The 26,636-nt window shown below is 46.7% G+C and overlaps 1 protein-coding gene across 2 annotated transcripts in view; it reads left to right on the forward strand.

The window, feature by feature from the left end:
- The window catches only part of SKA3 (spindle and kinetochore associated complex subunit 3), a 627,619-nt gene that overhangs the window by 503,756 nt on the left and 97,227 nt on the right, over window positions 1-26,636 (forward strand). For both annotated transcript variants that reach the window (XM_086935202.1, XM_086935203.1), the window contains one exon: window positions 7,977-8,116. In XM_086935202.1, the coding sequence (XP_086791328.1) occupies window positions 7,977-8,116 (140 nt within the window). The remainder of the gene's footprint in view (window positions 1-7,976; window positions 8,117-26,636) is intronic.

Consider the following 26,636-nt stretch of genomic DNA (forward strand, 5'->3'; position numbering starts at 1 on the left):
ACACTTCCACATCGAGAAATTGAATTCTCGCTTTTTCTACGTGAGCAGTGAAGTTGAGATTGAGGTCATTTTGATTGATGTTGTCAATAAATTCAAATGCCTCTGCCCTGGTGCCATGCCAGGCTATGAAAATGTCATCATTATAACGCAAAAAACTAATAACATGATTGTCCATCCATGTTTTGTGGCATGTCATGAGGACCTGCTCCTCCCACCAGCCAACGTGTAAACACGCATAGCTGGGAGAGAAGCAGGCCCCCATAGCCACACCTCTAAGCTGTCGGAAAATTTCTTTGCCAAACGAAAAGAAATTATTGTGGAGACACCACTCCATCAGACTGATAATGACCTTATTGTGTTCGTAGAATGTGATGGAGCGCTTAGATAGAAAATGTTTTACTGCCAAGAGTCCCTGTTCATGGTCTATACTGGTATAAAGCGCTTCCACATTAAGGGAAATAAGCCACATATCAGAGTTCCATATAATGTTCTCAATTTTGCTGATAAAGTCACTAGTGTCTCTTACAAAGCTGGGTAATTCTTTGACAAAGTCTTGGAGGAAAAAATCGATATATTCTCCTACTTTTTCTCCCACGCTTCCAATGGCAGATACTATTGGCCTGCCAGGCACGGGTACAACAGCTTTATGGATTTTTGGTATTAGATATAAAGAGGGTAACACAGGAAAGTTGATGCACATGAATTTGAATTCTTCAGATGAAATAAGGCCCTCCCGCCTCCATTGGCCTAACATTTTGTGCAATTTATTCTTGGCACTTTCGTAGTCTTTATGCGAACTTTTTATATAACAACTAGAGTCATCGAGTTGTCGCTTGGCCTCAATGATGTAGTCCGCTTTGGGCCAAATTACTAGGTTGCCCCCTTTATCCGATTTTTTGATGACTATTTCGTGATTGTTACTCAACTTCTTCATTAATTCATCAAAGGCTCTTTTTCTGTATATGTCTTTCTTGCGAAATTTACTGTTGGATTTTGTATACAGTTTTTTCATATCATTAACTACGCAGTCATGGAACACATCCACAGCATCCCTAGGCATCAGGGGGATGTATTTAGATTTGCTGCGGAAAGGGCTTAAGCCAGCTCCAGTTTGTTCAATGGATATTCTGCGCAAACGATTTTGTGTAGCTACATCTGGATCCATTTCTGTTATATCAGCGTCAGTTAATAGATCATTGGCATCCAAAAAAGTGTGGGTATCTGCTGCACTTAAGAGGGCTATTTCATTTGTATTGGTCACAGAATTAGAAATATCAGCTTCGCATGTTGCCTTGGTGGATTTAGAAGCAAAATGTTTTTTCAACTTCAATTTTCTTATAAAACAAAATAGATCCACCCTGGTCATTGCGTAATTGAAGCTCTGTATGGGTGAAAAGTTTAAGCCAAGGGAAAGTAATTGTTCCTCTGCTTTAGTCAGGGTGATGTTAGATAAATTTATGATGGTATTGTCCATTATCTGCGTTTCACCCAAGGTTTCTTTTTCTTTTTCTGTTGCTGCCCTCCGGCGTTGTTTCCACTTGCGCTTCCTTGCTTTCCGGCGCTGGTTCCGCTTTTGTCTGTTTGCGGATTTGGCTGCCATGATCGCAGGGTCTGCAACCTCTCCTCCACCACAAAATCCATTTCTTGCTGCAGATTTAGTTTTGCAAGTCCTGTTAAGTTTAAATCCGTTGTGGAGGAACATGAGGATAAAGCATCACTGCTGTAATCACTCTGTAATGGTGTAGAATTATTGCTATCATCGTCAGGCACAGAAGTTGTAGCATTATCAGAGCTAGTTTGTTGGTTGGGAGCAGGTAAGGCACTGTTGCTGGAATTTTCCGTGATGTTTTTATTGGAATATGCCTGTCGTTTAGCGTTGTTGTATTTCCTAGAGAATGTGAAAATACGACCTTGGCTATAATCATCCGCATCCCGTGCAAATTTGGAGGCCTTGCGTTCTTTTATTTTCTCTTCATGCTTCCGTAGACGCTCAGTCATGTTGTCAGTGAGCTTTTTCACTTCTTGTTGGTCCGGGTGAGCATTAATTTCTAATTCTAAAACTTTTATTTGATCTAAAAGTTTAAGACGGTCACTTGCGGCATATTTAATTAAGATGCAAACCAAGTTCATCGAAGCCGCTAGGTTGCTCTCACCCCATTCTAGTAACATGGCCGGGTCAGGTTTGTCAAAGCTGGGCGCTAGTAAGATGCGCAATCCTGGAGGGACACGGCCTACTTCTTCATATTTGCTGAGGGATTTGTGCTCCCACCACTTGGTGCACTCAGACTTGCGTAGTTTTTCTAATTCTTTAAACAACTGTTTTAAATTTCGCTTTTGAGTAGTGTTAGTATCACTCTGTGATTGTGGTTTGTCTGAACGGCTTTTAGTCCCGTTAAAGTGGATGCAGCTTCTTCCTGCAACTTATCAATTTCGTCATCATTCATAATGGCTTTGTATAATTATAAGTTTGGCCGATAAGTTATTTCGTGTTGTATCCGCCACAATATTGCTGCTGCTGATTAACTTCGCCGCCGTGACATAATGTACGGTTCACTCACCGCTTGTGTGTGGCAGAAGTTGCTTCTCGGTCCGCGTCCTCCGACCCGAATCAGCGAGGCTTCTCCCGCCGTCAACACTCGCAAATGGAATCACTGTAATCACGGGGACAGCCGCTGTAATTCCCAAAAGAGATCCAAACAAGGTGATTTGTAAAGCGGTTGTCAGCTGTAGACGAAGGGGTCCGTTACGGAAGCAAATCCTCTTCCGGAAACATATGAGAGCACAAGTTCCCTCTTTTCAGGATCTGCGTACGCGGTCAGAACCTCCACGCCATCCACAAAAGGAAATACGGACCACCAAATCAGCAAAAGTTCTTGTTTATTGAATTTCACAAAGCCAGTTCAACGACGCGTTTCGAGCACGAGTGCCCTTGTTCACGCTGCAGTGAAAAAATAAAGCAATCACAAGCCTTTATTAAATGTAATGCAAAGTGTATGTTACCACCCCCTGGTGGTAACCTCCCGTGTCACGTGGGTAATGACAGTGAAAACAGACTATTGCTGCAACTGTGATATCTATGCAACACATTATTACAAAACAGTCACAGGTTAAATCCAAAATTAGTGAAATGCTGGCATTAGATTGTACAAATTAATAGAGAATAACAGGTTAAATCCATGATAACTCTTAAAATGTCAATATTTCTAATAACATAGTCGTTAGAGTTAACTGGACTCATTACCACGAATGCATCATAATTAAATAAATGACAACAAATTGTGTTCCTTTTTATGCTTTTGTTTCAGATATTAAAACCTGAGATTTAAAGAAACATGTAAACCACTGACTGTAATGTGCAAAATTTAGCAATGTTTCAATAGCAGCAAAAGACAAATGTAAAGTGCATAAGTGGAAAAAGTGCAAAAAAGGTGATTGCGACGAAAAAAGTGTCATAGTGCAATGTAAGCCGCATTATAACTGGACCAGAAATGCTGTATGTAGATAAACACCAAAATTCAGAGCCCTGAATAAAAATGGTCAATAAATACAATAAATCATGGCAATCAAAGTCATAAATGGTAAAAGTTGGTATCAAAAATGCAGAATCAAAAAATATTAAAAACGGGCATATATATAAAAAACACTATATCCCATATATTTACAAGGAGAGTAGACAAGTCACATATTTAACACTAGATTTGTAGAAAAGCAGCGCAGATGTCAATAGATGAATAAAGTGCTTATGAAGTGCCGAGTCAAAGATGTTCAATCTACATAGTGTCTCAAAACGTTTTACATAACTGTAATAGCGTTTGTCAAATTTACACATATAGGGAACCTAATTTGTGCAAATATATAGTTCTGTAGATATTAGTGCTTGAGAGTTGGAAAATAGAGAGCAAATAAACGTAAATATCTCAAATAGGGAGCCTAACTTGAGATATGTATACTTGTGCATCCGATAATTACAAAGAGATTAATGTACAGAGAGCGAGAAAATTGATATGTAAATCAATTGAAAGGGGAGAGTCATTCTAGAAAAGGGTGCATCTCTTCGATGTTGTTAAGCCCATTTGGCCAACGACTGTCGAGCTCTAGAATGAATCTAGATTCCAACTTTCTCAATAAAAGTTCTCTGTTACCACCTTTCCTAGACAGAGGTACAGATCCGATCACAAAGTAACTGAGGCAAGACAAATCTCTCTTGTGGACTAGATTGAAATGCCTGGCGACCGGATATGCCGGGTCATTATGGAGTATGGCTCGTAGGTGCTGTAATATTCGCATATGTACCTGGAGTCTGGTACTACCGACGTACCTAAGTCCACAGGCACATACTAGAACATACACAGCGTGATCAGTTTTGCAGGAGTAATTGCCCAATATAGGTTTGGCTACAGAGCTAAAAGGAGTCGTGTAATGTGTTGTGGAAATGCCAAATTTGCATGCCCGACAGCTGGAGCATTTGAAGAAACCCCTAGATGGTCGTAACCAAGCTGCTTTAGTTTTGAATTCAGGTGCAGCGGTATCTAAATGGTTACCCATAGTTTTGGCTCTCCTAAAGGTGACCTGGGGAGCTGAGGGTAACACAGTATTAAGAGAATGATCGCTAAGAACTATCAGCCAATTTTTGTTAAAAATGGCCTTGATTTTCCTTTCCTCCCTGCTGAAGGTAGTGATCATGCGAGGACCAGAAACTAGGGGCTCACTGATGGCATGGTTGTCTATATCTGAAATGCTCACCGGAAATAGGCTCTCTCTTGTACGAGATAGGGATTTGTTATAAGCCTTTTTCAATATATTCTCGGAGTACCCCCTGGCTTTTAGGCGGATAGTTAAATCTTTCAGGCATTGCTCATAATCGGAAGGAGAGCTGCATATTCTTTTGAGCCTTAGCATCTCGCCGTAGGGGATACCTGTGATCGTATGCCGAGGATGCATGCTGGTGGCATGCAGTGTGGCATTTCCAGCTGTATATATATATACACACTATCATTTGTCAGGGTACTCTGAAGGGTTACAGCCACCAAGCCCTAGTGTTAGGTAATATTAATCTGGTGTTACATCCCAGAGCCATTTCTGCCCCTGAACAAGTAGGTACAGCAGAAGTAGTAATCAATCTTGTTCCCTAAGTCATTGTCTTCCTAAATGAAGCAAGATAATTGACAGATGCCAGATAAAGGGAAATGACAGTGCTGAATACTTTTTAGGTCTCGCCTAGCATTGCACCGCATGTGCTGCACGCACGCGAGACCGATATTTAGAGAGAAGATTTGAAAAGGGGGCTCGAAGCCCCGCCCCTCATTTCCATTGGCTTGCGTCACCGTTTATGCTAAACGGTGGCCTGCCATTGGAAATGGGGGTTTGAAGTCGTTGCCTATTCAGACGGCCCATCTGGACAGGATCGTCTGCTTCACGGCAAAGCATTTTCTTATCTCAAGGGAGCGTTTAAGCAGCGGCTGGCAGGGGACATCTGTTTCTAATTAGCATGATACAAAATAAATGGCACCCTGCACGCTCCGAAAGCTAAACGTAGGGCTGAGAAGCTTTTTAAAACAATTTTTTAGGTTGGCTAAGTGATATCGGGAAAGGAGCAGCGAGTGTCGCATTCACATGGGATATGCAAGTCCTATGAGAGTTTTATCAAGCTCTGTTTTGCGGATTAACCAGCTGGACTTCTTTTGGGATAATTTTTTTTTTAATAATGAGTGCACTTTCACAGTTAAAAAGGAATAATTATTTGGCTAATGAGCATTGAAAAATTAACCGGAGCGGTGTTTTCTCTTCCCATTTATTGTCATAGCGCAATTGCATGGATGGATTACAAACAAAATGGACACAGCAAACAAGAGCAAATCGTCTGTCCGATTGGGGTGAACTTAGAGACTGGTGCAAGCCGCTGATCTGCCAACTGCAGAGGGTTTGCAGAATGCCACCATCAGAGGAAATGTGTGGGAAAAGGTTATTGCAGACTGCCAAGCAGCGGCAGTTAGTCTTCAACGGTTAATCATCTTTACAGAGGAATGAGCTTCTGCATATTTCATTTGCATCTCATTAGAGCGCATTAGCATGCTAATGCTCCTCGTCGCCATAGCCTGGGGGAGGGGTGCAGAGACAGTTCTGAAGTCAGAATTTGATTACCCTAACTCCAGAGCACCCGGAAACTACCTGGAGCGAGAAAGAGGGAGGAGGTCACTGTGTGCGTGCTGTATATATGTTTTGTGGGTGGGCTGTGTGCTTGTATAATTTGCATATGTGTGTGCTTTTAGCGTATGTCTGCGCGGTATGCATGTTTGTGCGTGTTCACACATTTGGGGGTCGAGTGGGTGTGTTAAGAGTATTTCTAGACGTGAGCTTCTATTTATGTGCCTTGTCTGCTTTATTTGTGTGTGCGCATACGTTTGCTATTGTCTCGCAGTTACGCAAGTTTAAGCTATTGGCATTGTAAATGGTTATGTCTTTTATTTATATTTTCAAAACCAAAATAAAAGGCATAGCCATTTACAATGCCAATAGCTCAAACTCGCGTAACTGTGAGACCTATTGTATTGTAAAGGCTTATGTTGATACCAGTATATATCCTACTTGCACACTTTTTTAAAAGCAAGCAATATATAGGCTTCTGCTTGCTCCTCAAAAAGGTGTTCGCTCATGAGTAACCTGAGCACCTCCAAATAGTCCACCTTTAGGTTCCCACAATCTTAACCCCAAAATGGCTGCTGCGGCCACCTCCTCAAAGCAACACATCTATTCCTCAACCCTTCAGATATGCCAAGACACTCATTTGATACTGCTGCAATGTCCTGCAACACACTAGAGCTTCTGTGCTTTGCTTGGACTAATGGTTTGTCTGGTGCAATGCACCAGGAGCCAGATGTATGACCCTTCCATTTTGCTAGTCACAGATTACGTCGTTTTGCGACTTGCAAAATGGAATATACAATAGTGTCTCAGACACTGTTTGTGATTCCCAATGGGAATGCCTTATTGATATTCAAGAGGTTGGTCGCAGTTTTGGACCCCTTTGGGAACGGTCAGCAGTTACAGGGATGGTGCCCTGCTGGAGTCAGCAGAGCACCAATGTCTGTGACTGGTATTTAAATAAAGCAGTTTTATAAAATGCAGCCTGTTTTCCTTAAAGGGAAACGGGATGCATTTAAAAAAGAAAAAAAGTTTCTGTTTAATTTTTTAACAGTAGGCAGTGCTCTTAAAATATATTTTCGCTGCCAGTCACAAATGGGATGGGGTCCCCTGGGGACTCCTTCCTGTTTGGAAGTAGCTTACTAGCTTTTTGAAATAGGTGGTAAACTGTGAGTGTTGCAAAACAATCATACATAGAAGTGCGACTTGCTATTATGAAGGGACGCCCTTAGCACGCTCCTTCCTAATAGCGATTCGCAAACCCTATTTTACGAGTTGGTAATAGGTTACCGACTCGCAAAATAGGGTTTGTACATTGCACAGACCTATTTTGCAGTAGCAAACAAGCCGATTTCCTTTTGCAACCGCAAAAAACAGTCGTACATCTGGCCTCTGGATCTTAATTGCAGTATTGCTGGATCTCCAGTTTTACCCCTCGGCCCTTGTTAAGCTGCCATGGAGAGCACCCCACTCACCTAATAACGGCTGCAGCCAGTCTCTCCTGAAACCATTTGATAGGAAAGGCGATTGTTTAATCAAGTCTTCCACCCACTCCTTCACTGCATCAATACTGTGGGACAGGCTTGTACTCTCTACTTGTTAGTCATCGCATCAGTGACTTGTCACAGTGGTACATCGATAAACAAAAATGCTATATTATCTTGGGGATTGAGTATGCGACTCAAGATACAGAAAGTATATATGAAATATCCCACATAGGACGAAACATTGACATGGGGCTCAATTAATTAAAAAATTCAAGTTTTATAGATTGAGTGACCTTCACATTTGTTTTTTCATCTAATGTAGATTTATATTTTCTTTTTTCCCCCCAGATCAGTTCTAACTAACCTTGCTCTTGTGTCTGAATCTGAATACTCATCTGAGCCAAATAACCTAAAACGCCAGATTCTATTGACTTCTGTTAACAGTTCCATCGAGAAGATAAATGCAGTACTAAGCAGGAAACAGATGGGTAAGTAGATGTAACGTGGGGCTTGTGAAAACTTAGTATAATGCATGCTTCTGGCATGATTGTTGAGGATGGAGTTAGCCTGATTAACAGACTTGGCAGGGGAATGGGTGGGGGTATGTGCTTGTGTGAGTGCGCGTACATGTCTGCTTGCATTGGATTTTCACCATGTCTGTGGGTGGGATCAGCAACAACTTAGTACCATGTTGTAGAATAAAATAACTTGGTATTAGAGTGTACATCTTTCTATTTCTTTGGTTCTCTTAGTTGTCAGTGCGTCCTTTCTGGGTCTAGAGTAAGGCAGCCTGTGTTGATAGGGGTGATCTAACATTGCGCCTGCCCGAGGCCACGCAGTGGCCATAAGGAGGGCGGGACCCTAGTCACGGAGGGCTGTCCCGCCCCCGCATGTCGTAGTAGTTTCTCACCCGAGGCAGTCTCCCCTGGTTGGTGGAGACTGGTAGGTGATGCACGTCCGGGGCGGCTGGGAGGAGTCGGCGGGAGTACTTCTGACCTCTGCCCCGCTGGGGAGGCCTCTTTGCCGCTCCGGACGTCGCAGTTCCATGTTGGGACACTCTTTTCTTCGCCTCTGGTCATGTCCAGAGGTTCGGTCTTGCGTCGATCGATGATTTCTTCGGCGTTCAACTCTTGCGTTGTTGTGGTGAGTGGGGACGGTTAGGTGGGTCGCAATCCCACGGAGAGGCATGGTTGGCCATTTTATGTGTTTAGGGGTATGCGGGGTCACTGGTCGGCTCCCTCCTCCTCGTCCGTTGTCCCCCGCCAACCCCCCCCCCCCCCCCCCCACCCCACCCCACTCGCCGGGTAACCTCCGGTGGCACGTTAGGTCGAGTGCCTGGGACTTGTACGCGGTGCTTGCCTGAGTTATGGTTGTGAGTTTGTGCCTAGCGGGAGCAGCTGATTGTTCTCCTTCCTGTTATTGTTGCATCTCCCCCACGGTACTTGTCGTCCCAACGTCCGATTATTCGGTGCATACATTCGGCGTGCTGTTTTTCTTCCTTGTCGCGCCAATGCTACTGAAATTAGTGAGCGGGTGTGGTCCGACGGCTAGATTAGAGGTTTGGCTCTAGAGACCGGGGTTCTAGACTCGGGGTGACGCTCTTGGTGTGATCGGGGCAATTCATTAAATAACTATGTTATGGGAAATGTTATTCCTCTAAATACAACAGAAACGTAACCCGAGTCCCGTTTTGAGAAAGTACTCTGACTTTGGGAGATATAGGGCGAGGCCCAGTTGTTGGTGCAGTCGATTCACGGCTGGGAGACCCGGTTTCGCGCCAATAGGGCTATGCTATGAGGATATATTTCTTCGTCCGGGGTAGAAGTTAAGTTAAGGAGCTGGATGATGACGGTATAGAAAACAACACTTTGCAAGGCTTCGGGGCTGATACAGTCCTTGTTTTGCGTAACGCATGCATGTTTTAAGCGGTAGGGTTGTATTATCGTCACAACGCCTATCTCTGGCCCCTTCATGCTGTGATGGTTTGCATCGTACGAGCGCAGGCTTACTATGGAGCTTTCCTGTAATTTTGGGCCTAAATTCGGGCATTGATTGCTTTACTTGTTTACTTGAGGTTGTCGGGGGTATTTAGCGGGTCCGGCCTGTAATCGTCGGGCCCCGCCGCGGTAACCGAGCAGCGTTTACACGGTTTACTTTGCGACTTGCTTGGCACGTAGGGGCGGTTGTAAGAGGCATGGGGTCATTTTCGTTTGCACTAGCCCCGGGCTATCGGAGCCATAACAAGCTACAATAGCTAAGTTGGGAGAGCGTTTGACTGCAGAGCTGGAGGACCCGGGTTCAATCCCGGTTTCGGCATAGTTGCAATTTCGGCTTTGCGGAGGTGCCTGCTGTGACTGCTTTTGATATGCTTCCGACCGCGGCGCTAATTCAGTTAAATATTCGAATTACGTGGCCTGCCCGGCATACATACTCGTCACCAATGGGTATATTTCAAATTCGGCGTCATCTGTGTATTCACTCCGAGCACATCATTCAGTCATACCATTGTTGGGTGGCGGCTATCTTCGGGCCTTTCGCGGCATGTCTGTTGTAGGTTTGTTGTGCTTCACCAGTCTCCCAACGATTAAGAACGGCGCGATTCTATAACAGTGTGGTTTGTTAAAGTGCTTGCATATATGGCCAAGCGTGGGGATGGTCCTGGTGCCTTACAGTGACTTCCTACTATCCTGATGCACGTGGGTAAGGGCTGGAGGGTGCGGCCATTTTAGGGACACCATGGTATGATGTCCGGCGCTTAAGGGTAATGGCGTCCAGTGCGGCCATTTTCGGTGGCGGCTTGTTTCTTTTGTCCGGCGCAAGAGGTGTATGGCGCCTGTTGGCAGTGAATTTGGGTCACGGTTCTTTGATACCTGCACTTGTGAGTAAGTGCGGACAATTTGATGGGCATTTCCGTGGATTGCTTGGTTAAATAGGATACGGTGTACGGGTTCTTCCCCCATTATGTTTCATTTTCGCTCTTCGCGGGGAGCTTGCAAGCTGGCTTCCCCGTTGATAATTTTGTCCAAGTGTGAGCCCGCAGTATTGTGGAGGGGCCTCTTAAGGTCCGATCCAACCCTGTGATTGTTTACTTTCAGTTGATACGGAGAAAGGAAATGCAGCGCCTTGTTTTAAGCCCGTTTTCGTCACGTGGTTGCTGCATTAACGAAGCAGGTAGGATGCCTCGAGGAGTTGACTGTTTCTGCTGAAACACCCCATATCCTGCAGATCACAAATGTGAGTCCCAGCGAGGTTCTCTAGGCCCTCCCATCACTCCAGTGCCAGTTAAATGATCACCAAAAAAACTGACTCTGGTACCGGATGCTATTCAGCGCCTTGAAGGTAGACCCTGCTGACACACAAGCCATGTTTGCCGGGCTCTACCGGGCCCCGGTCTCTTCGGTAACCCCGCCACCCGGGGGATACTTTGCGCCTTGCCCATATCGCTGGTTGTTTACGTGTGCATAGGCATACTGTGCATATTTCGCGGGGGACAGCACTCTGTCCACGATTCTACATTGTGTACACTGCCCAGCGACCTAGCTGCTACGGCTGGCACGAGTTATGGGGAAGCTTAGCTGCACCGCAGCAGTGTGCAAGAGTCTGCATTGCACTAGCTGAAGTCGGAAACTAAGGGTAACTTAGAATGTGGTCACCGCTAGGCTCCAGAGAAATGCAGTGCTCACAGATAAATAAAAAGGGGGCACTTTCTGTTTGCAAAGCCGGGAAAGCGCCCTCTTCTTTCTTAGGGATGATTGACCCCTAGTGCTTTGACCCTGATGCCCGAGGCCTCCTTCTAGACTGGCGGTCCTTCACGCTCAGGTACCTTTATATTTCAATTAGTGTGTGCGAGGCAAGTCGGGTGCTTCCGTCAAATTACACCTACCCTCTTAGGTAATAGGAACACACGGATGCCAGGTTTTGCTAGAAAAAACTGCCCAGGGAATATTCGGTGATGGGAGCGATCTGCCCACCTTGTATTCCTGCTCCCGGCATAAGTCTCCCTGGTCCCCGAGTTCGCACCACCAGTTGCGTCCAAATGATACCCTATCAGGCTACGACAAGCTCTCACAGAGGTCCAAATTAGATATAGCACGCGACCCTATTAATGTAAGAAGGGAGCTTATAGTGGATATGTGGCCTGTTTGTCATTAGAACTCGCTGTAGCTAAAACCTACCTGTTCAATGTTTGTATCCGTTCATTGAAGTTGTTCAAAGCTGTATTGTTTGCTTGTATTTGGTGGTGACTACAAAAATGCATTGTATTTGGTGTATTGGATCATTGTCCAAAATAGTCTCTTATTTCGCATACTACTATAACATTTCTTTTCCTTTTGTGACTAGCAAATCTGAAGCCATGTTTCCTGCAGATCATATCAGATGGTTGTACTTAGTTTATACATAGCAGTGGATGTTTCAGGGCTTTCCTAGGCAGCACTTGCGCCCGCTTTCTGCCCACCTTCTTTCTGTTAGTTGGATCTTGCATTTATGGGTTTTAGCATGAGTTGCCGTATAGGTCCAAGCACGACCTGCACATTTGTAAATTCTGCAAGTGGTAAGTGACACTGGTCGTAATATCGTACAGGTATCGGGTTTGTTTAGCTTGATACTATAGCTAAACTCTACTCTAATGTAGCCTTGGTTCTCTCTTCCATGCTATAGACCAGCTTTGTAGGTAGTCGTCTACATTGGTGAGGGTAGGATTATGTCATCAACATAGCAGCTGACAGAATTGGTCTAATATAGATGCAGAGGTATCCTTAGGGAAAAAGAGCTAGATGGTAATATTATGCTCCTCGTAGAAGACTGCTGCGCCCCAAACGAAGATGCTTTCGTGCACTTGCGAAGCTTAGGCGCACGTGTGAATTTGAGAGCAATACCCCACTCCTGTTCATTCTATCAAGAACCCCTGCCGATGAGGCAGGCTTAAACAGGAGCGTAGCTTCCGTGGATGCAGCGAGGGCAGTGGCATCTAGGACCCGAGTACCCTCCTTTTCCTGTAGTTATCCTGGCTACGTCTGTTCATTCTACATCATCCCGGTGCCCACTTCCTCCCTTGGAACAGTGTCTATGACACACTAACTACCTATTAGGCATGCACTACGCTCCCAAACTTGCGATTCCTGCTCTCAGTAAACGAGGCTATACGCGGCTATAGATATGCCGCACCCCGGGCCATGTTACGATAAGCAACCAGTCGTCTTGGTAACGCGCGACTAGTTCTGTTTGAATAGTTCAGCCTTGCAACCGACACGCAGCTATCCACGAAGGATACTCCAGTTGTTTATGTTATCACTGATTTTACGCATATACGTTATGACTTGGTCCCTTTTTCCTCAAAAGAGGTCTTCCTCGTACAAATAGGCACAACTACAGTTCGCTATTCAGTCCTTGGTTCTAGCATGCGGCGTACTGCCACACATAAGACTTTCATATGTCACACGTTGCCGACTGGATATATGGCTATGCCACTCATTCATAGTCCCAAACTTGGTTAGCTTGGGATGATCACGGCAATTATTCCAGTGGGTTAAACAAGAGGCATTCTATTATTTGGAATACCAGGGGTTAACTTGTTTCTCTGTTAGCATAAATATTAGTTATGTGTGTGAATGAGGTGTGAGTATGCAAGCCCACAAACAGGGTATACGCTAGGGCGCAAGTCTTAATGATCAGATGATTAAGATTCCTTGCTGAGCAGCTGCTGTCTCCCTCATCTTCACGAGAAAGCGTCACCGCTGGCTATTGAACTGTCAGTCATAATTTCACTCAAATCATAAAATATCACACATAGCAACTTCTCCTCCTCCTGGGATTGAACCTGCTACCCAGACTGTACTCAGCACATTTTGGGTGGGTATGAATTTTCCTCCTCACACTTTTCGAATCCTCTTTAACAATCCCCAGGCTAGGTACTGTGTTACACCAGAGAATTTTGAATGGATCCACATTTGGACTCCACCCCCTATGTTATCGCATTCTAATTAAACCTTTTTCCCAACAAATTCGTCCCTGTTAGGCATGTTCTCTTATGCCAGAGGTTTTAGGGTGTGGCTATTCTTAGGCTACCTCTGAGCAGGTCCTGTAAGCGAATTCCTGAGTGTTGAATTACTAACTAGGGTAATCAGAAATGCTTAGAACTCTGGGAGTTGATAGTACCCCCCTAGTATTTTGGGTAGGCGAAAGGGGTGCAGCACAAGGTTTGTGCCTTGCTTGGTCGGCAAACATGCCAACCTGTGTGTGGTTCAATGGGTACTGCACGCAATACACACCAGGCACAGAACAAACGTTACGTAGGCTATGATTGCACTGGTGCGAGCAAAGATAAACACATGGGAAATAGCAAACAGTGCGGTAAGAGAAGTGACGTGGCATGCAACAAAGAGTACCAAACACGGGTACTTGGAGAACACTGCAATAATGGCAACCTCATGAAACTAAGAAATGCCACCTGTACACCCCTGATACCGGCACATGTGTTGCTCTTCCATGTGCAGGGAAGGTCATATGTCAATAGTATTTACCCCCTTCCATTGGTCCTGCGGTCTATCTTTCATCCTAGGCTCGGGTACCTGCTGGCAGCCCACCCGCAGTCTGCTGCCGTCAGGGTAACACTCACATCAGGTATAAGTAGAACAACTGTGGCTACCACAGCCCGAGCCCGGACTGCCAATAATCCTTTAGGGGGGGCCCGTAGCAGACTTTGAGAATATTCTATCTGGTATCTTATCCAGTGCCCCCCCCCCCCCCCCCCCCGGTGTCAGTTCTCTACCCCTTTGGGGGGGTCCTAGTTTCCTAGTTAACCTTAAGGACAAGCTATCCCTGTGGTAGGATAGACTTGCAGCCGACAGGCTGGATTGGGGGGGCATGTATTAACGTGGTTTTCTGTTTTTCACTTTCGACCACGTCGCTAGTTATACCAATATATGCATCTGGGCACTGCAATAGACTTCTGTATCCTTTGGGGGATCAGTTGTTCTAACGTAATCTTGCAGTGTGATTGGACTTTTTGCGACAGCGCCTGCATACTAGGGAGGGATTCTCTGCAGGCGGGCCCTGGTTTCTTGCCTGGGTTAGTCTTCACCTTTGAGGTAGAGGGATTGTTCCCGGGTGGTTATGCCTATTGGTGTCTAAGGGGGTTGTATTTCTTAAGGCATGTCCCTGCGCAGGTCAGGAGCTTAGGATGCTCTCCGTTGCTGGCGCAGTTGTCCCTGGGAGGTGGCGTAAGTCGGCTTACAGACTAGCTAACTTAACGGTATCATGGCGGAAGCCGCTTCCAGCCAAAAAACACAAGAGGGCAGGGGATGCCGGCTGTAATTTCCTGTGGACCCTGTATTTTGCTTACCTGGGACTCCCCCAAGCTTTATAGTACGTCTTGTGCCCTCCAATCCCCCGGTCCTTTATTGAGGTTAGCAGCTCAAATGTCATGTAAGCACACTTTCTGCTAGATTGCAGAAGACAGCGTTTCAGTAAGCACACTCCTGCTAGATTGTGTAGAAGACGGCGTTCAGCTGCAGCTGTGAATTCACCTTGGTGAATTTTTTCTGCCGCTCAGTGGGAAGGGATATGTTGGCGTCCCAGCGGCATGTGCTGGACAGCCTATCTCATGATACAAAGGACTTTCAGTAGTAGGGGCCCCTCCTATACCCTTTAGTTTCTCTGATTTGGTGAAAGGACCCGGGGGGACCTGCAGATTAGTGGCAGAAGGGGCCTTTCTTGCCTTCTGGCTTGTAAGGTCATGACAGGGGCCTTGGTCTCTTCAAGGTGGATAGGGTCCCCTGGTTTATGGTGGCGGATGGTGCCATCCCACACCTATGGGCATTGCCCTGTTCCTCCTCTATCTGAGGGAAGCAATTCTAGGTGAAGGTTGCAGGTAAAAGAGCAGTAGCAGTGGTGGGGGGGCCCGTGCGGCAGCGGGAACCACCGCACTGGGCTGTGGCGGAGTTACTGGGCGATCCGGAAGAAGAGAGGTGCAAACGCTGGACGTCAGCGGGCACATAGGGGTGCCAGAGCATAACCTCAGAGCCTAACCTGTAACCTCATGGGAGGTGCAGGAATTCGTGTCGGCGCCCCAGTAGTCCTTCGGGCGGTTGTGGGCCTGTGCAACCGGGGGTTTGCCTAGTCACGCCCAGCAATGGGCGTGTCAGTATAATTATGGTATTTGTACAACAGTTGGGTGGTTCGCCACTGTGTTGTTTGGCTCAACAGGCGGGCAGGTGGCGAGAATGCGGCCTGCCCTAGGATCGCCCGTAAGATAACCCACCGTCATTTACATATGTTGTATGTAATAAACCTGCAGCAATTTTTCCCAAACCTAACACTTGTGTCCTTGTGTTATTTGCGGGTTTGGGCATGTGGGGCGGGGGTTCATGTGGCCCTGATGTGACTATGCGCCTGCCCGAGGCCACGCAGTGGCCATAAGGAGGGCGGGCCCCTAGTCACGGAGGGCTGTCCCGCCCCCGCATGTCGTAGTAGTTTCTCACCCGAGGCAGTCTCCCCTGGTTGGTGGAGACTGGTAGGTGATGCACGTCCGGGGCGGCTGGGAGGAGTCGGCGGGAGTACTTCTGACCTCTGCCCCGCTGGGGAGGCCTCTTTGCCGCTCCGGACGTCGCAGTTCCATGTTGGGACACTCTTTTCCCGCCCTTCCTCTAACCCAGAGTGTCTGCGTGAGGGGCTCAGGGGGGAGCTTTTAATGTGTTCCTTTTTCGTTGCAGCCGGAGTTACTGGGCGATCCGGAAGAAGAGAGGTGCAAACGCTGGACGTCAGCGGGCACATAGGGGTGCCAGAGCATAACCTCAGAGCCTAACCTGTAACCTCATGGGAGGTGCAGGAATTCGTGTCGGCGCCCCAGTAGTCCTTCGGGGGGTTGTGGGCCTGTGCAACCGGGGGTTTGCCTAGTCACGCCCAGCAATGGGCGTGTCAGTATAATTATGGTATTTGTACAACAGTTGGGTGGTTCGCCACTGTGTTGTTTGGCTCAACAGGCGGGCAGGTGGCGAGAATGCGGCCTGCCCTAGGATCGCCCGTAAGATAACCCACCGTCATTTACATATGTTGTATGTAATAAACCTGCAGCAATTTTTCCCAAACCTAACACTTGTGTCCTTGTGTTATTTGCGGGTTTGGGCATGTGGGGCGGGGGTTCATGTGGCCCTGATGTGACTATGTGCTATTCAAGATACTGTTTGTGCTTGTGCAGCAGGTTGACGTTCCCGGTATCCCTGTTGAGCGCCTATGGGGATTACGGTGATTGCGGTTCTACCTTTTGAACCGCAGCGGTGCTTTCCTTAGTTCCTCCGCTTTTGGCGGCGCTTCGCGCTCTCGCTCCTGTCGGGGTGTTTGAAGGCTGCCAGGCTCCCTGCTGCAGTCTGGCCTGAAGGATTGCTGACGCCAATCTCAGTAGTGTGCGCCTCCCCCTGACAGCTCCTGTCACAACGCTTGGGCTCGGACGGGCTTGGAGTCCCGTAGCAGGTGAGGGGTAGCAAGCTGCTAGTGGATTGATTCGCCGATTGAGCTGAGCTGTGTGTGCACCTATGTGCCTTCTCCAATTCTGAGGCAGGTTGCTGTTAAAAAACTGGCAGATGTCATCACAGCACAGTGGGCCGTTTGCATTATAAAAAGGATCGTGGATGAACAGATAATGTGTGCACATCATTAATTGAACACCGCATCTTTTACAAAATATTCGGTTTTCTGGACTTGGAGGCTGCATCTCTGTGCGTACATTCTACGGGCCTACTCCAGTCCGCATCAGTGGTCAGAATCCCGGAAAAAAGTGGTGCACCTCACATTTCCACATCCACACTGTCGGAAGACACAATTCTTTCACTTTCACACAGCTCGCTCAATTGGTTTTATGTTGAAGGACATTCTTTGTTTGCATATAGAAGCACAGTGGCACAGGACTGATTTGGTGCCGTTCGCTGCTAAAGGGGTGCCGTTCGCTGCTTGAGCCCTTCCCTGTGTGTCCCTGGAGGATTGCGGTGATTGCAGCTGATGCCTCTTCCCCTAATTAGTCCCGCCTACCCGCCTCTATTTAAACAAGGCTATTCACGCGCATCGCGGGACGCGCGCGGGATCAGCCCGGGTGAAGCCTGGGCCAGGGGCGGGTACGTTGTAGCCCATTTGGGACCGCGAGAGGTCAGGCCGGGCCATCTCCTTCGCCTAAATTCTGGTGAGTTCCGGTGAAACCTACTATTTGGAGTTTGGAGTGTAAGGCATACGCCAGTAACAAGTGGTGGTTGGGCAGTGTAAACTTACTAAAGTATGGCAACCCGGATTGAGAAACACAACCATCTTTTTATGATCGAGGCTGCACGAAGGGGGGCAAGTCGGAAAGGAAACGTGCAGTAACATCCCTGGCCGGCAGAAGGAAATCGAAGCGCACAAGAATTGTGACTGATAGTGTCACATCACCTAGGAATGAGGCGAGCTGTGATGGAAATGCACCTGTTGATCAGGGGACTAAGCCATGGAATCAACAGGGACCTGGTCAAAGCTTCGGGGGTGTGGACCAGCTTGTCACAGGCACTAATGTGGTCAACAACTATATAATAACTAAACTTGGAGACTTATTTAAGACATTACTTGGACCACTAGAAGATAGATTAGGGCGCATTGAGCACAGGCTCACTCAACTGGATCAGGCTACTAGGGGTTCCATGTCAACAAGTAAATCAAAGGTTTCAGAACAGGGAAATGCAGCAGCGAACACTAGGTGTGAGGGGGTTTTGGTGCATAAATCTGCTGCAACTACAAACGCTGAAGTTAGTAATGCTAACATGTCCCTGGTTCGAATCCAAGACCCCGGCACTATCAACCAGGAAAAACTAAGCAAATCAGGCCCACTAGGTGGGGGAAATCCCATCGGGAGTGGCCAGACCATGTCCTTAGAAGCACCTAGGGCGGTCCCCAGCATTGATTTACCACCGGAAACTAGTCCTTACCTGGTGGTTCTAACCGGTATTCCTGAATTAAGCAATATGGAAAAGGAATCGTACTGGTCTTTAAAAAATAAAGTGACCCATTGGTTGAATACGAACAGACCCCTGCCTCCTCATGTCACAAGTGAACTACTGATGGTGCGAAGGGCCCCATGGGTGGGACGAGGGCCCAAGACTATAGTAGGTGACTGCGTCCTGGTCAATTTTAGGGACCCACGCACTGTTGAGCATATTTGTAATTAGAGCCACAGCAGTACTAGGTCAACAATTCGACCCTACCCCCTATCCTTTTTCTATCCACCCGCTAATTTACAAGATAGGATAAATGGATGGTCCCTAGTGCATAACCGCTTTGGGTCCAGACCAGAAAGGGCCAGGCCCGACCAGACGCTAGTACAGAGCTATCCAGCCTTGCAGAACAGGCTCAGTTGCTTGGATGCGGTAGACTGACTGCACTGAAGTGAGCTGGTCGAAGAGATGAGTACTCATTCAGGGCACTCAATGGTGGAAGGCAGGGCCATAGAGATGCAAAAGAGTGACTTTCCAACTTTGCAGTTAGATTCTGCCATAGCCACCAGGGGATCTGTTCAGGTACTGGACTCTGAGGACCTATCTGAACCAGATTCTCTAGACGAGGAGCTCTTCGCCCAGTCACATCGCGAGGAGGGAGCCCAGGAGGGGTGTATGGACGTTCCAGAGCCAAAAAGGCTAACCATATTATCTTGGTATGTTGCAGGCCTAGCAAACAAGCTTAATTCCATAGAATGGGGTTCCCTAGTGGATAATAATGACATCTGTCTTTTTCAGGAGACATGGGCACGGGGGGATTACCCCAGGGAGGGCTTTGCAACATTTTTTGTTCCTGCTAGGTGGGGAGGAAAAGGACGGCCGTCAGGCGGCCTTGCAATCTGGGTTGCCACCGACTTGGGCTGTACTGCAGAGAATATGCCTACACACTCGATTGATGTACAGTGCGTTCTCCTCAAATGGCCAAATGCTTACAAACTAGCTGTAGTGAATGTTTATTTACGCCCAGTCAATTTGACTATGGAATCCCCTACCATAGATGAATTATCAATTTTTTTAGGGTCATTGCCAAGTGATTATAAGCTTCTTGTAGCAGGTGATGTTAACTGTCAGTTCGAGCCACTTTTGGGTCCAAAGGAGGGCGCCCTCATGGGTGAGGATGATTATTAGGGGATTCCCATGTGTCAATCGCCCAATCCTAAATCTTGGTCTCCCCTGGCGATTCAGATCATGTCTCTCACCCTAAGCAATGCCTTGAGGGCTTATAACGGGCGTACACCGGCAGACAGCCTTTCAATGTGTACTTTCAATAAGAAGGGTTATGAATCACGCAGAGACTACATCTTAGTGGAGACAAGAATGTGGTCCAAGGTCCTGGATTTTAGTGTAATGGCAAGGGCTGACAGTGATCATAATGCCCTTTGTCTGGAAATGGTCTTCCCGGGGCTTACGGAAAGTCCCATTCCTGAAACAAATGACCTGTCCGCAGGGAAGCTAATACTATCAAACAATAGGCGAAGGGTAAAGTGGGGGAAATTAGTAGACTCCTCAGAGAATGTTGGGAAAATTTATGATCTGGCCCTTCAAAGATTTGTTGAGGTGGACATTCTGATTAATCAGCCCATATCTGCTGATTATAATGAGAAACTATGGCTTATTTATGCAGATTTAGTCTCCGGGTTGGGAGATGTTTTTAACCCTGTGTCCACTTCAAGGAAAAAGAGGACACCAACCTCAGCCTGGTACAACTCTGCCTGTAGAAAGGCCAAGGCTGACTTGATTGTAGCGGTTACATCTGGCACTAACAAGCATAAAATTCATGAACTGAGACGCCACTACAGAGAAGTAATGGCACTCGCGAAGAATGAATGGGACTGGGACAGATGGCACAATTTAACATCAGCACTTGAAGCTAGAGATGCACGAAGGTTCTGGTCCTTAGTAAATACAGGTTCAGGGGACCTGAGAGCGGCTGTAGAACCAAACATTGCTGCTTCAGTATGGGAAGACCATTTTAAAGCATTATACTGTGATGGACCTACCGTGTCTATTGAAGCTGGTCCCCCAACTCTAGTTGAACAATTTGACCCACTTGAGTTCACACTGGGGGATGTCCATAACGCAATAGAGAGACTTGCACTGGGGAAGACTCCAGGTCTTGACAAACTTCCTGGAGACCTATTCAGGCACCAACCGAGATATGGGCCCCTTATTTGCTCATCATTTTTAATGCGATTTTAAGGGGCATGGTGGTCCCCTGTACTTGGTTCCCAGCCAATTACAGGCTAATCAGTCTCATTGATGTCCCCCAGAAACTTTTTGCTCGTCTTGTGTTGGACCATCTCCAGGGTTGGATGGAGGATCAAGAGATCCTGAACCCCTTCCAGGCGGCTTTCAGAAGGAACACATCCACCATGGACCAGATCTTTCGCCTTATCCTCCTTTATTGGAAGACTGCAAAGATTGAGGGTGGCAGCCTCTAAATGGTGTTTGTGGACCTCGGGTCCGCATTCGATCTGGTGCCGAGGAAGAAATTGTGGGGAGTTCTCGAGAATTTGGGTGTCCCACCCCAAATTCTGCACATACTAATGAGGCTCCACGAGGGGAACTTCGCTCAGGTTAGATGCGGAAGTGACGGGGCACTGTCATCCAGGTTCCCAGTTTGCAGAGGGGTGAGACAGTGTTGTGTCTTAGCTCCGACCCTTTTCTGCCTCTATGTAAACAGTGTTATTTCACATCTTGACAGTGTCCCTAACAATGATACCCCAATGTTGGCAGGTAGGTGGGTGCCAGCAATTATGTTTGCCGATGACACCCTCCTGCTTTCCAAATCCCCAATGGGGATTCAAAGGATATTGGATGGGTTTGGGGACTTCTGTAAAAACCACGGCCTTGAGATAAATGCCGATAAAATGAAGTATATGATATTTAACCCCTCGGCGTCTACCTGACCATATCCGACTCTTGGGTCAGAAAGGTTGGAAAAAGTGATGACCTTTCAATATCTTGGGGTGACTCTGCACGAAAACCTCTCCTGGCGACCACAGCAAGCAAAATCCCACTTAAAACTATCACAATTGGTGGGTGGTATCTTGAAGGTTTCAAATTCTTCAACCTTCAAGCCAGTAAGTCCGGCACTGGAAATGTACAAAACCCAGGCCAGAGCAGCAGCTCTCTATGGCGGAGAGCCGTGGGGGCATTGTGGCGCCAGTGAACTCACCAAAGTGGAAACAAATTTTATCAGACGCTTGATGTCGTTACCACAAGGCACTCCATCTTTTCCCCTGAGATTAGATCTGGGACTCCCATCCATAGAAGTTGAGTTAGCTCTGAAGCCACTCAGGTTCTGGCACAGGCTATGGTCAACTACGGAACTGTTATGCTATAGGCAAGAATTAAAGCATGTGCTGAGCCTTAACACTTCCAACAAAATACCCTGGCTAGCCTTTGTCAAGCGGGAGCTTTTGCGTTTGGGTCTGGTTGACATGCGGGAGGACTCCGAACGGGGTTGTACTGAGGTCCCACGTAAAACCTTGACTAGGATTTTTAAGGATAAAAGCCTAAGTACAGCTGTGTATGCTTTGAATGTTGGCACTCTAATCCAACAATTTCTTGTCGCAAAAAGTTCCTATAGGTTTGAGGACTTTATGGACATTGTTTTTCCTACAATTTCAAGAAAGCTTTTTATTCAATGGAGGTATGGCACCTTGCCCCTATTGCATGATTAACCAGTACGCTTTCTGGTGTTCGTGAAGAAAAAGCACTGTTTCTATGGTGTTTGGTCTTTTTCTTGTTTCTGTCTCTTTTCTTTTTCCACTACAAGAGAGGAAGTTACCTATGATGACAAGCGGGTATACTGGTAATTGTGAGCCAGCAACCCCATTGGCGGTTCGACCGTGAGGTACTTTCTTTCTCTCTCTCCACATATTTTTCATTGGATGAATGATGTGGTGTATTGATGGTATTTGATTTTTTTTTCCCCTTTTTTATTTTCACTTATATTCACTTAAGAAAAAAACACTGGGACAGAAATAAATAACTGGATAGCTAATGTGTTGGGGTATTTGCACAAACCCAAGAATTTCTGTCACTGGAAGACTAAAGTATTTAGTGTTGTTGGTGGGTTAGGCCTAATTTTGTACATTTCAGTCTGTGTGGGGGGCGGCCTTTTCCCTTCCTTTCCCTCTTGTGCTCCCATTATATTGACGTGAATAAAACGTGAGCCAAAAGCTGGTGGTGTAAAATAACCATTTTAGTGCTCATAAAGAACTGATCGCATAATTTATGTAATAAGTCACACAAGCAGTTGCCAAACGGCTGGACATTGTATCTTTCTACATGCTGCACTTTACTTTCAGCGAAGCAAGATCTTACTTTTAGTCCTAGGTATGATTATTTTTTCTTGTGGGTGGGGTGATGGGGTGAGCTCATTCCCCTGCGGATACACAAAGCGTCACATGTTTTTCTGCCTCTCTCTCTTCTTTTAAATGGTTCTCTCTTGTCAAGATAAAGCTTAACTGAAGAACTGGCCAAGCTTTCCCAAAGTGCAACAGTTAGACTCTCGCCAGTGATTATATTTTAGAAATTTGGTTTCTGGTTGGCAGAGGTATGCACCATGTCCAATCAGGAACCACAATCCTGGTCAGGGTAAGTCAGAAACACGCTTTAAAATAACCTCTGCTCACCCTCTGGTAGCCTGGCATAGAGTAGTCAGGCTTAACTTAAGAGGCAATGTGTAAAGTATTTGTGTGACACATCAAACAGTAACACAGTGAAAACAGCACAAAATGACTCCACACCAGTTTAGAAAAATAGACAATAATTTTATAAATAAAACGACAAAAATACAATCGGTAGAAGTCGAGACATGAATTTTTAAGTAAATGCAAAAATAGTGGTTAGAAGTTCTGAGTGCTTGAAGAGTTAATTGGTTGCGCTAGACAGGGACAAAGTCAAGGGCTCAGGTCGACCGCGATGGACAGGAAAGGCACGCCTTGCCAGAACATATCGACAGGCAAGGTGCTGCCTCATGGATCAACATGTGCCTGGCACTGTCTGCGGGCGATTGCAATTATCTTATTACCAATTGAGCAGCTACGAGCACTGATAAGACATGGGCTGACTCGGCTACCAATAATGACTTATGTCTTCTTTTGCTAGCGCCAGAACCCGGACCCAAGTGAAATAAACAACATAATGCACGCGCTCCCCAACCCAGTAAGGAGGTTGTGACAGAGCGAGCCCCATGCTAAACGTTCGCTCTAACGTGGCTTTAAATGCCCAATTGGTTTTCCCAGAAGCGGAGTGGACTAACCCATAGCTTCTAAGGTTTCAGATTGACATGTATGACATTTTCATAATTTCACTGAAATTATGAGAGACATGTTAACGACTATGAGTGACACTTTGTGACAAGCAAAATCGAGCAATGACGACAAGGGAAACAAATAGGGCGCCGCAGGCAGTTCAGAATGAAGAAATTTTTTTGAGCCATACATAGCAAGTGATTTATACGCCGGGCTCTGTCAGGCACACTTACTAATCCAACTCAATAATGGGCAGAGTTAAATCGTCCTCAGAAGAATGAAAGGAACAGCCAGCCCTGCTGAAAAATTAACCCAAACCTAATCTCAAGTGCATTTGAGCTAGCACATTGTGGGAACTGCAGACGTCAGTGCATGGCCTTGCGCCAAGAGGCTACTCAGTGTGGTGCTGTACTTGTCTGTCCGCACTCACTGACTCTCCTGAAGTGCTGTCGCAAGTGCAGTCGCACTGCCTCAGGTATGCAGCAAGTCCCCCCTGCACACCCCACTTCCAAAATACATATCTTCCGGTTGGGAGTGTTTGGAGATAAGCTGAGCCAGAAGGAAAACCGGATATTTCTATTTCAATTTTTTTTTAAATTGCAGAGAGCAAAGTTACTGAGTCACTGCATCTCATGAGTACGTTATAGGAAACAAAGGTACTTAGCTCATCTAGAATCAATACAATTAGGTATAGGAACACAATGGAATACTATACGATTTGGTTTCCAAACCCAGCCGGGTAAGGAATTTATTTCCAACAAACAATGTCAAATATACAATGTAGAACAATAACATGACACAAGCCTGTGCCGTACAAAAAAGGGAAAAAGGAAGAATAAGAGTAGAGTGAAAGGGGTGCTTTTCAGGCAAAGGAAGGGAGCAAAGCAGGGTACTGTAAAGAAATTAATGAGTATTGACAGTATCGCCTGGAATGGAGCATACACAATTTTATAAACAATATCGTGAGTGTAACCCCACTCGTGGGTGTCGACGTTTCGATCCCTATTGCTCAATTAATTACATGGGATCATCATCAGGACTTAAAGGTACACAAGACATGCCTGAAAGTAACAAAGCCTCTGTCTCTGAGGTAGGAAGCCTCTCATGTGAGATTTCCTGCACTTCTAAATATCAACGTGCAGTGGTTGCTGGCGTCGCGCCAGGCTGGGACCATGGGAGCAATTGTTGTGAGGGAGGTCCTTATTGGGATCCAGTTGGCAATTGGGGTGTTATCATGAACGTAGCGCCCGTTTCCCGTTTTTTAACGTGTGGATCAGCACTTTAAAGAATAAGCGGGAAGCGGGATATGCAGTCTCGGCATCAATGGCCGTGCAAGCAGTCCACCGACGGTACGGTGTTTCGGTGCAAGTCCAGATAGCGACTTGACCCTGCTGCGGATACTCGGTCGATGCCGGTTCCCAATAAGGACCTCCCTCACAACAATTGCTCCCATGGTCCCAGCCTGGCGCGACGCCAGCAACCACTGCACGTGATACTTAAAAGTGCAGAAACCCCACATGAGAGGCATCCTACCTCGGAAACAGAGGTCCCAGCCTGGCGCAACGCCAACAACCACCGCACTTGATATTTAGAAGTGCAGGAAATCTCACATGAGAGGCTTCCTTTGCTCCCTTCCTTTGCCTGAAAAGCACCCCTTTCACTCTACTCTTATTCTTCCTTTTTCCCTTTTTTGTACGGCACAGGCTTGTGTCATGTTATTGTTCTACATTGTATATTTGACATTGTTTGTTGGAAATAAATTCCTTACCCGGCTGGGTTTGGAAACCAAATCGTATAGTATTCCATTGTGTTCCTATACCTAATTGTATTGATTCTAGATGAGCTAAGTACCTTTGTTTCCTATAACGTAGTTATATACCCATGGTCCTTAGCTATCATATGGGTTCCCCTTGTTTCTAAAAAACTGCATCTCATGAGAGCAGCAAGTCAAAGATACCGTACGTTCTTCCTTCGAGGAAGGCAGGCAGCCTGACTACACAAAATTAATAAACTAGAACAGACTTGGATGGCTAGAGCTACAGTCTGAACTTACTTCAACTTAAATTACCACCGCGCCAATTAAGGTTTTGCCGCCCTCCTCCTGAGTCCTCCACAGTCAAGAGTCTGGGCCGCTGCAAGGGTCACACTCAGTCTCCCTCACCTTAGGGGCAAATGAATTTGCTGGGGGACGGGACGGAGATGGCATTGCTTTTAATTCTGCAGCTCAGCTGACAGCTGAGCCATGACGCGGCCAGTGGAAGCACTGAGGCAGCACCACGAGCTCCATGTGCAAACAGCACTGAAGGGTGCCGCTGGTGCTTCGGGGTCGCGGGAGGGTTGGGAGAGGGAGAAGGAGGAGGGGAAGCAAGTTGGAGGGCGGTCGCTCCCTGATTTTTTGACCTGCGAATCAGGCTCGTCTCCTGCGAGGAAGCCCCTGCTCTGTGACAAAGGTGTAAATGAGGGCTGCAGAGTACAGGCCCCATCGCCTAGCAATGGCCTCCTGCATCCCCAAGAAGCACGGAAGGGCCTGGAGATAAGCCACCTGAGTGCTACCAAGAGCCGGGGCAGGTGTGCGCAGCGCCGCTGGTTCTTGCCTGCCATTAGGGAGGCTCAGGGATTTCTACCTCGAGCAATCTTACCCCAGTCCCAAATAGAGCGGCGCATTAATAGTTTCCACACTGCTCGTCCGTCCAGTGTTAAAAGATAGCTTGCATACCGGATGGGACCCGGGGCTG

Source organism: Lissotriton vulgaris, chromosome 8 (assembly GCF_964263255.1).
Source record: "Lissotriton vulgaris chromosome 8, aLisVul1.2, whole genome shotgun sequence".
NCBI classification, from domain to species: domain Eukaryota; kingdom Metazoa; phylum Chordata; class Amphibia; order Caudata; family Salamandridae; genus Lissotriton; species Lissotriton vulgaris.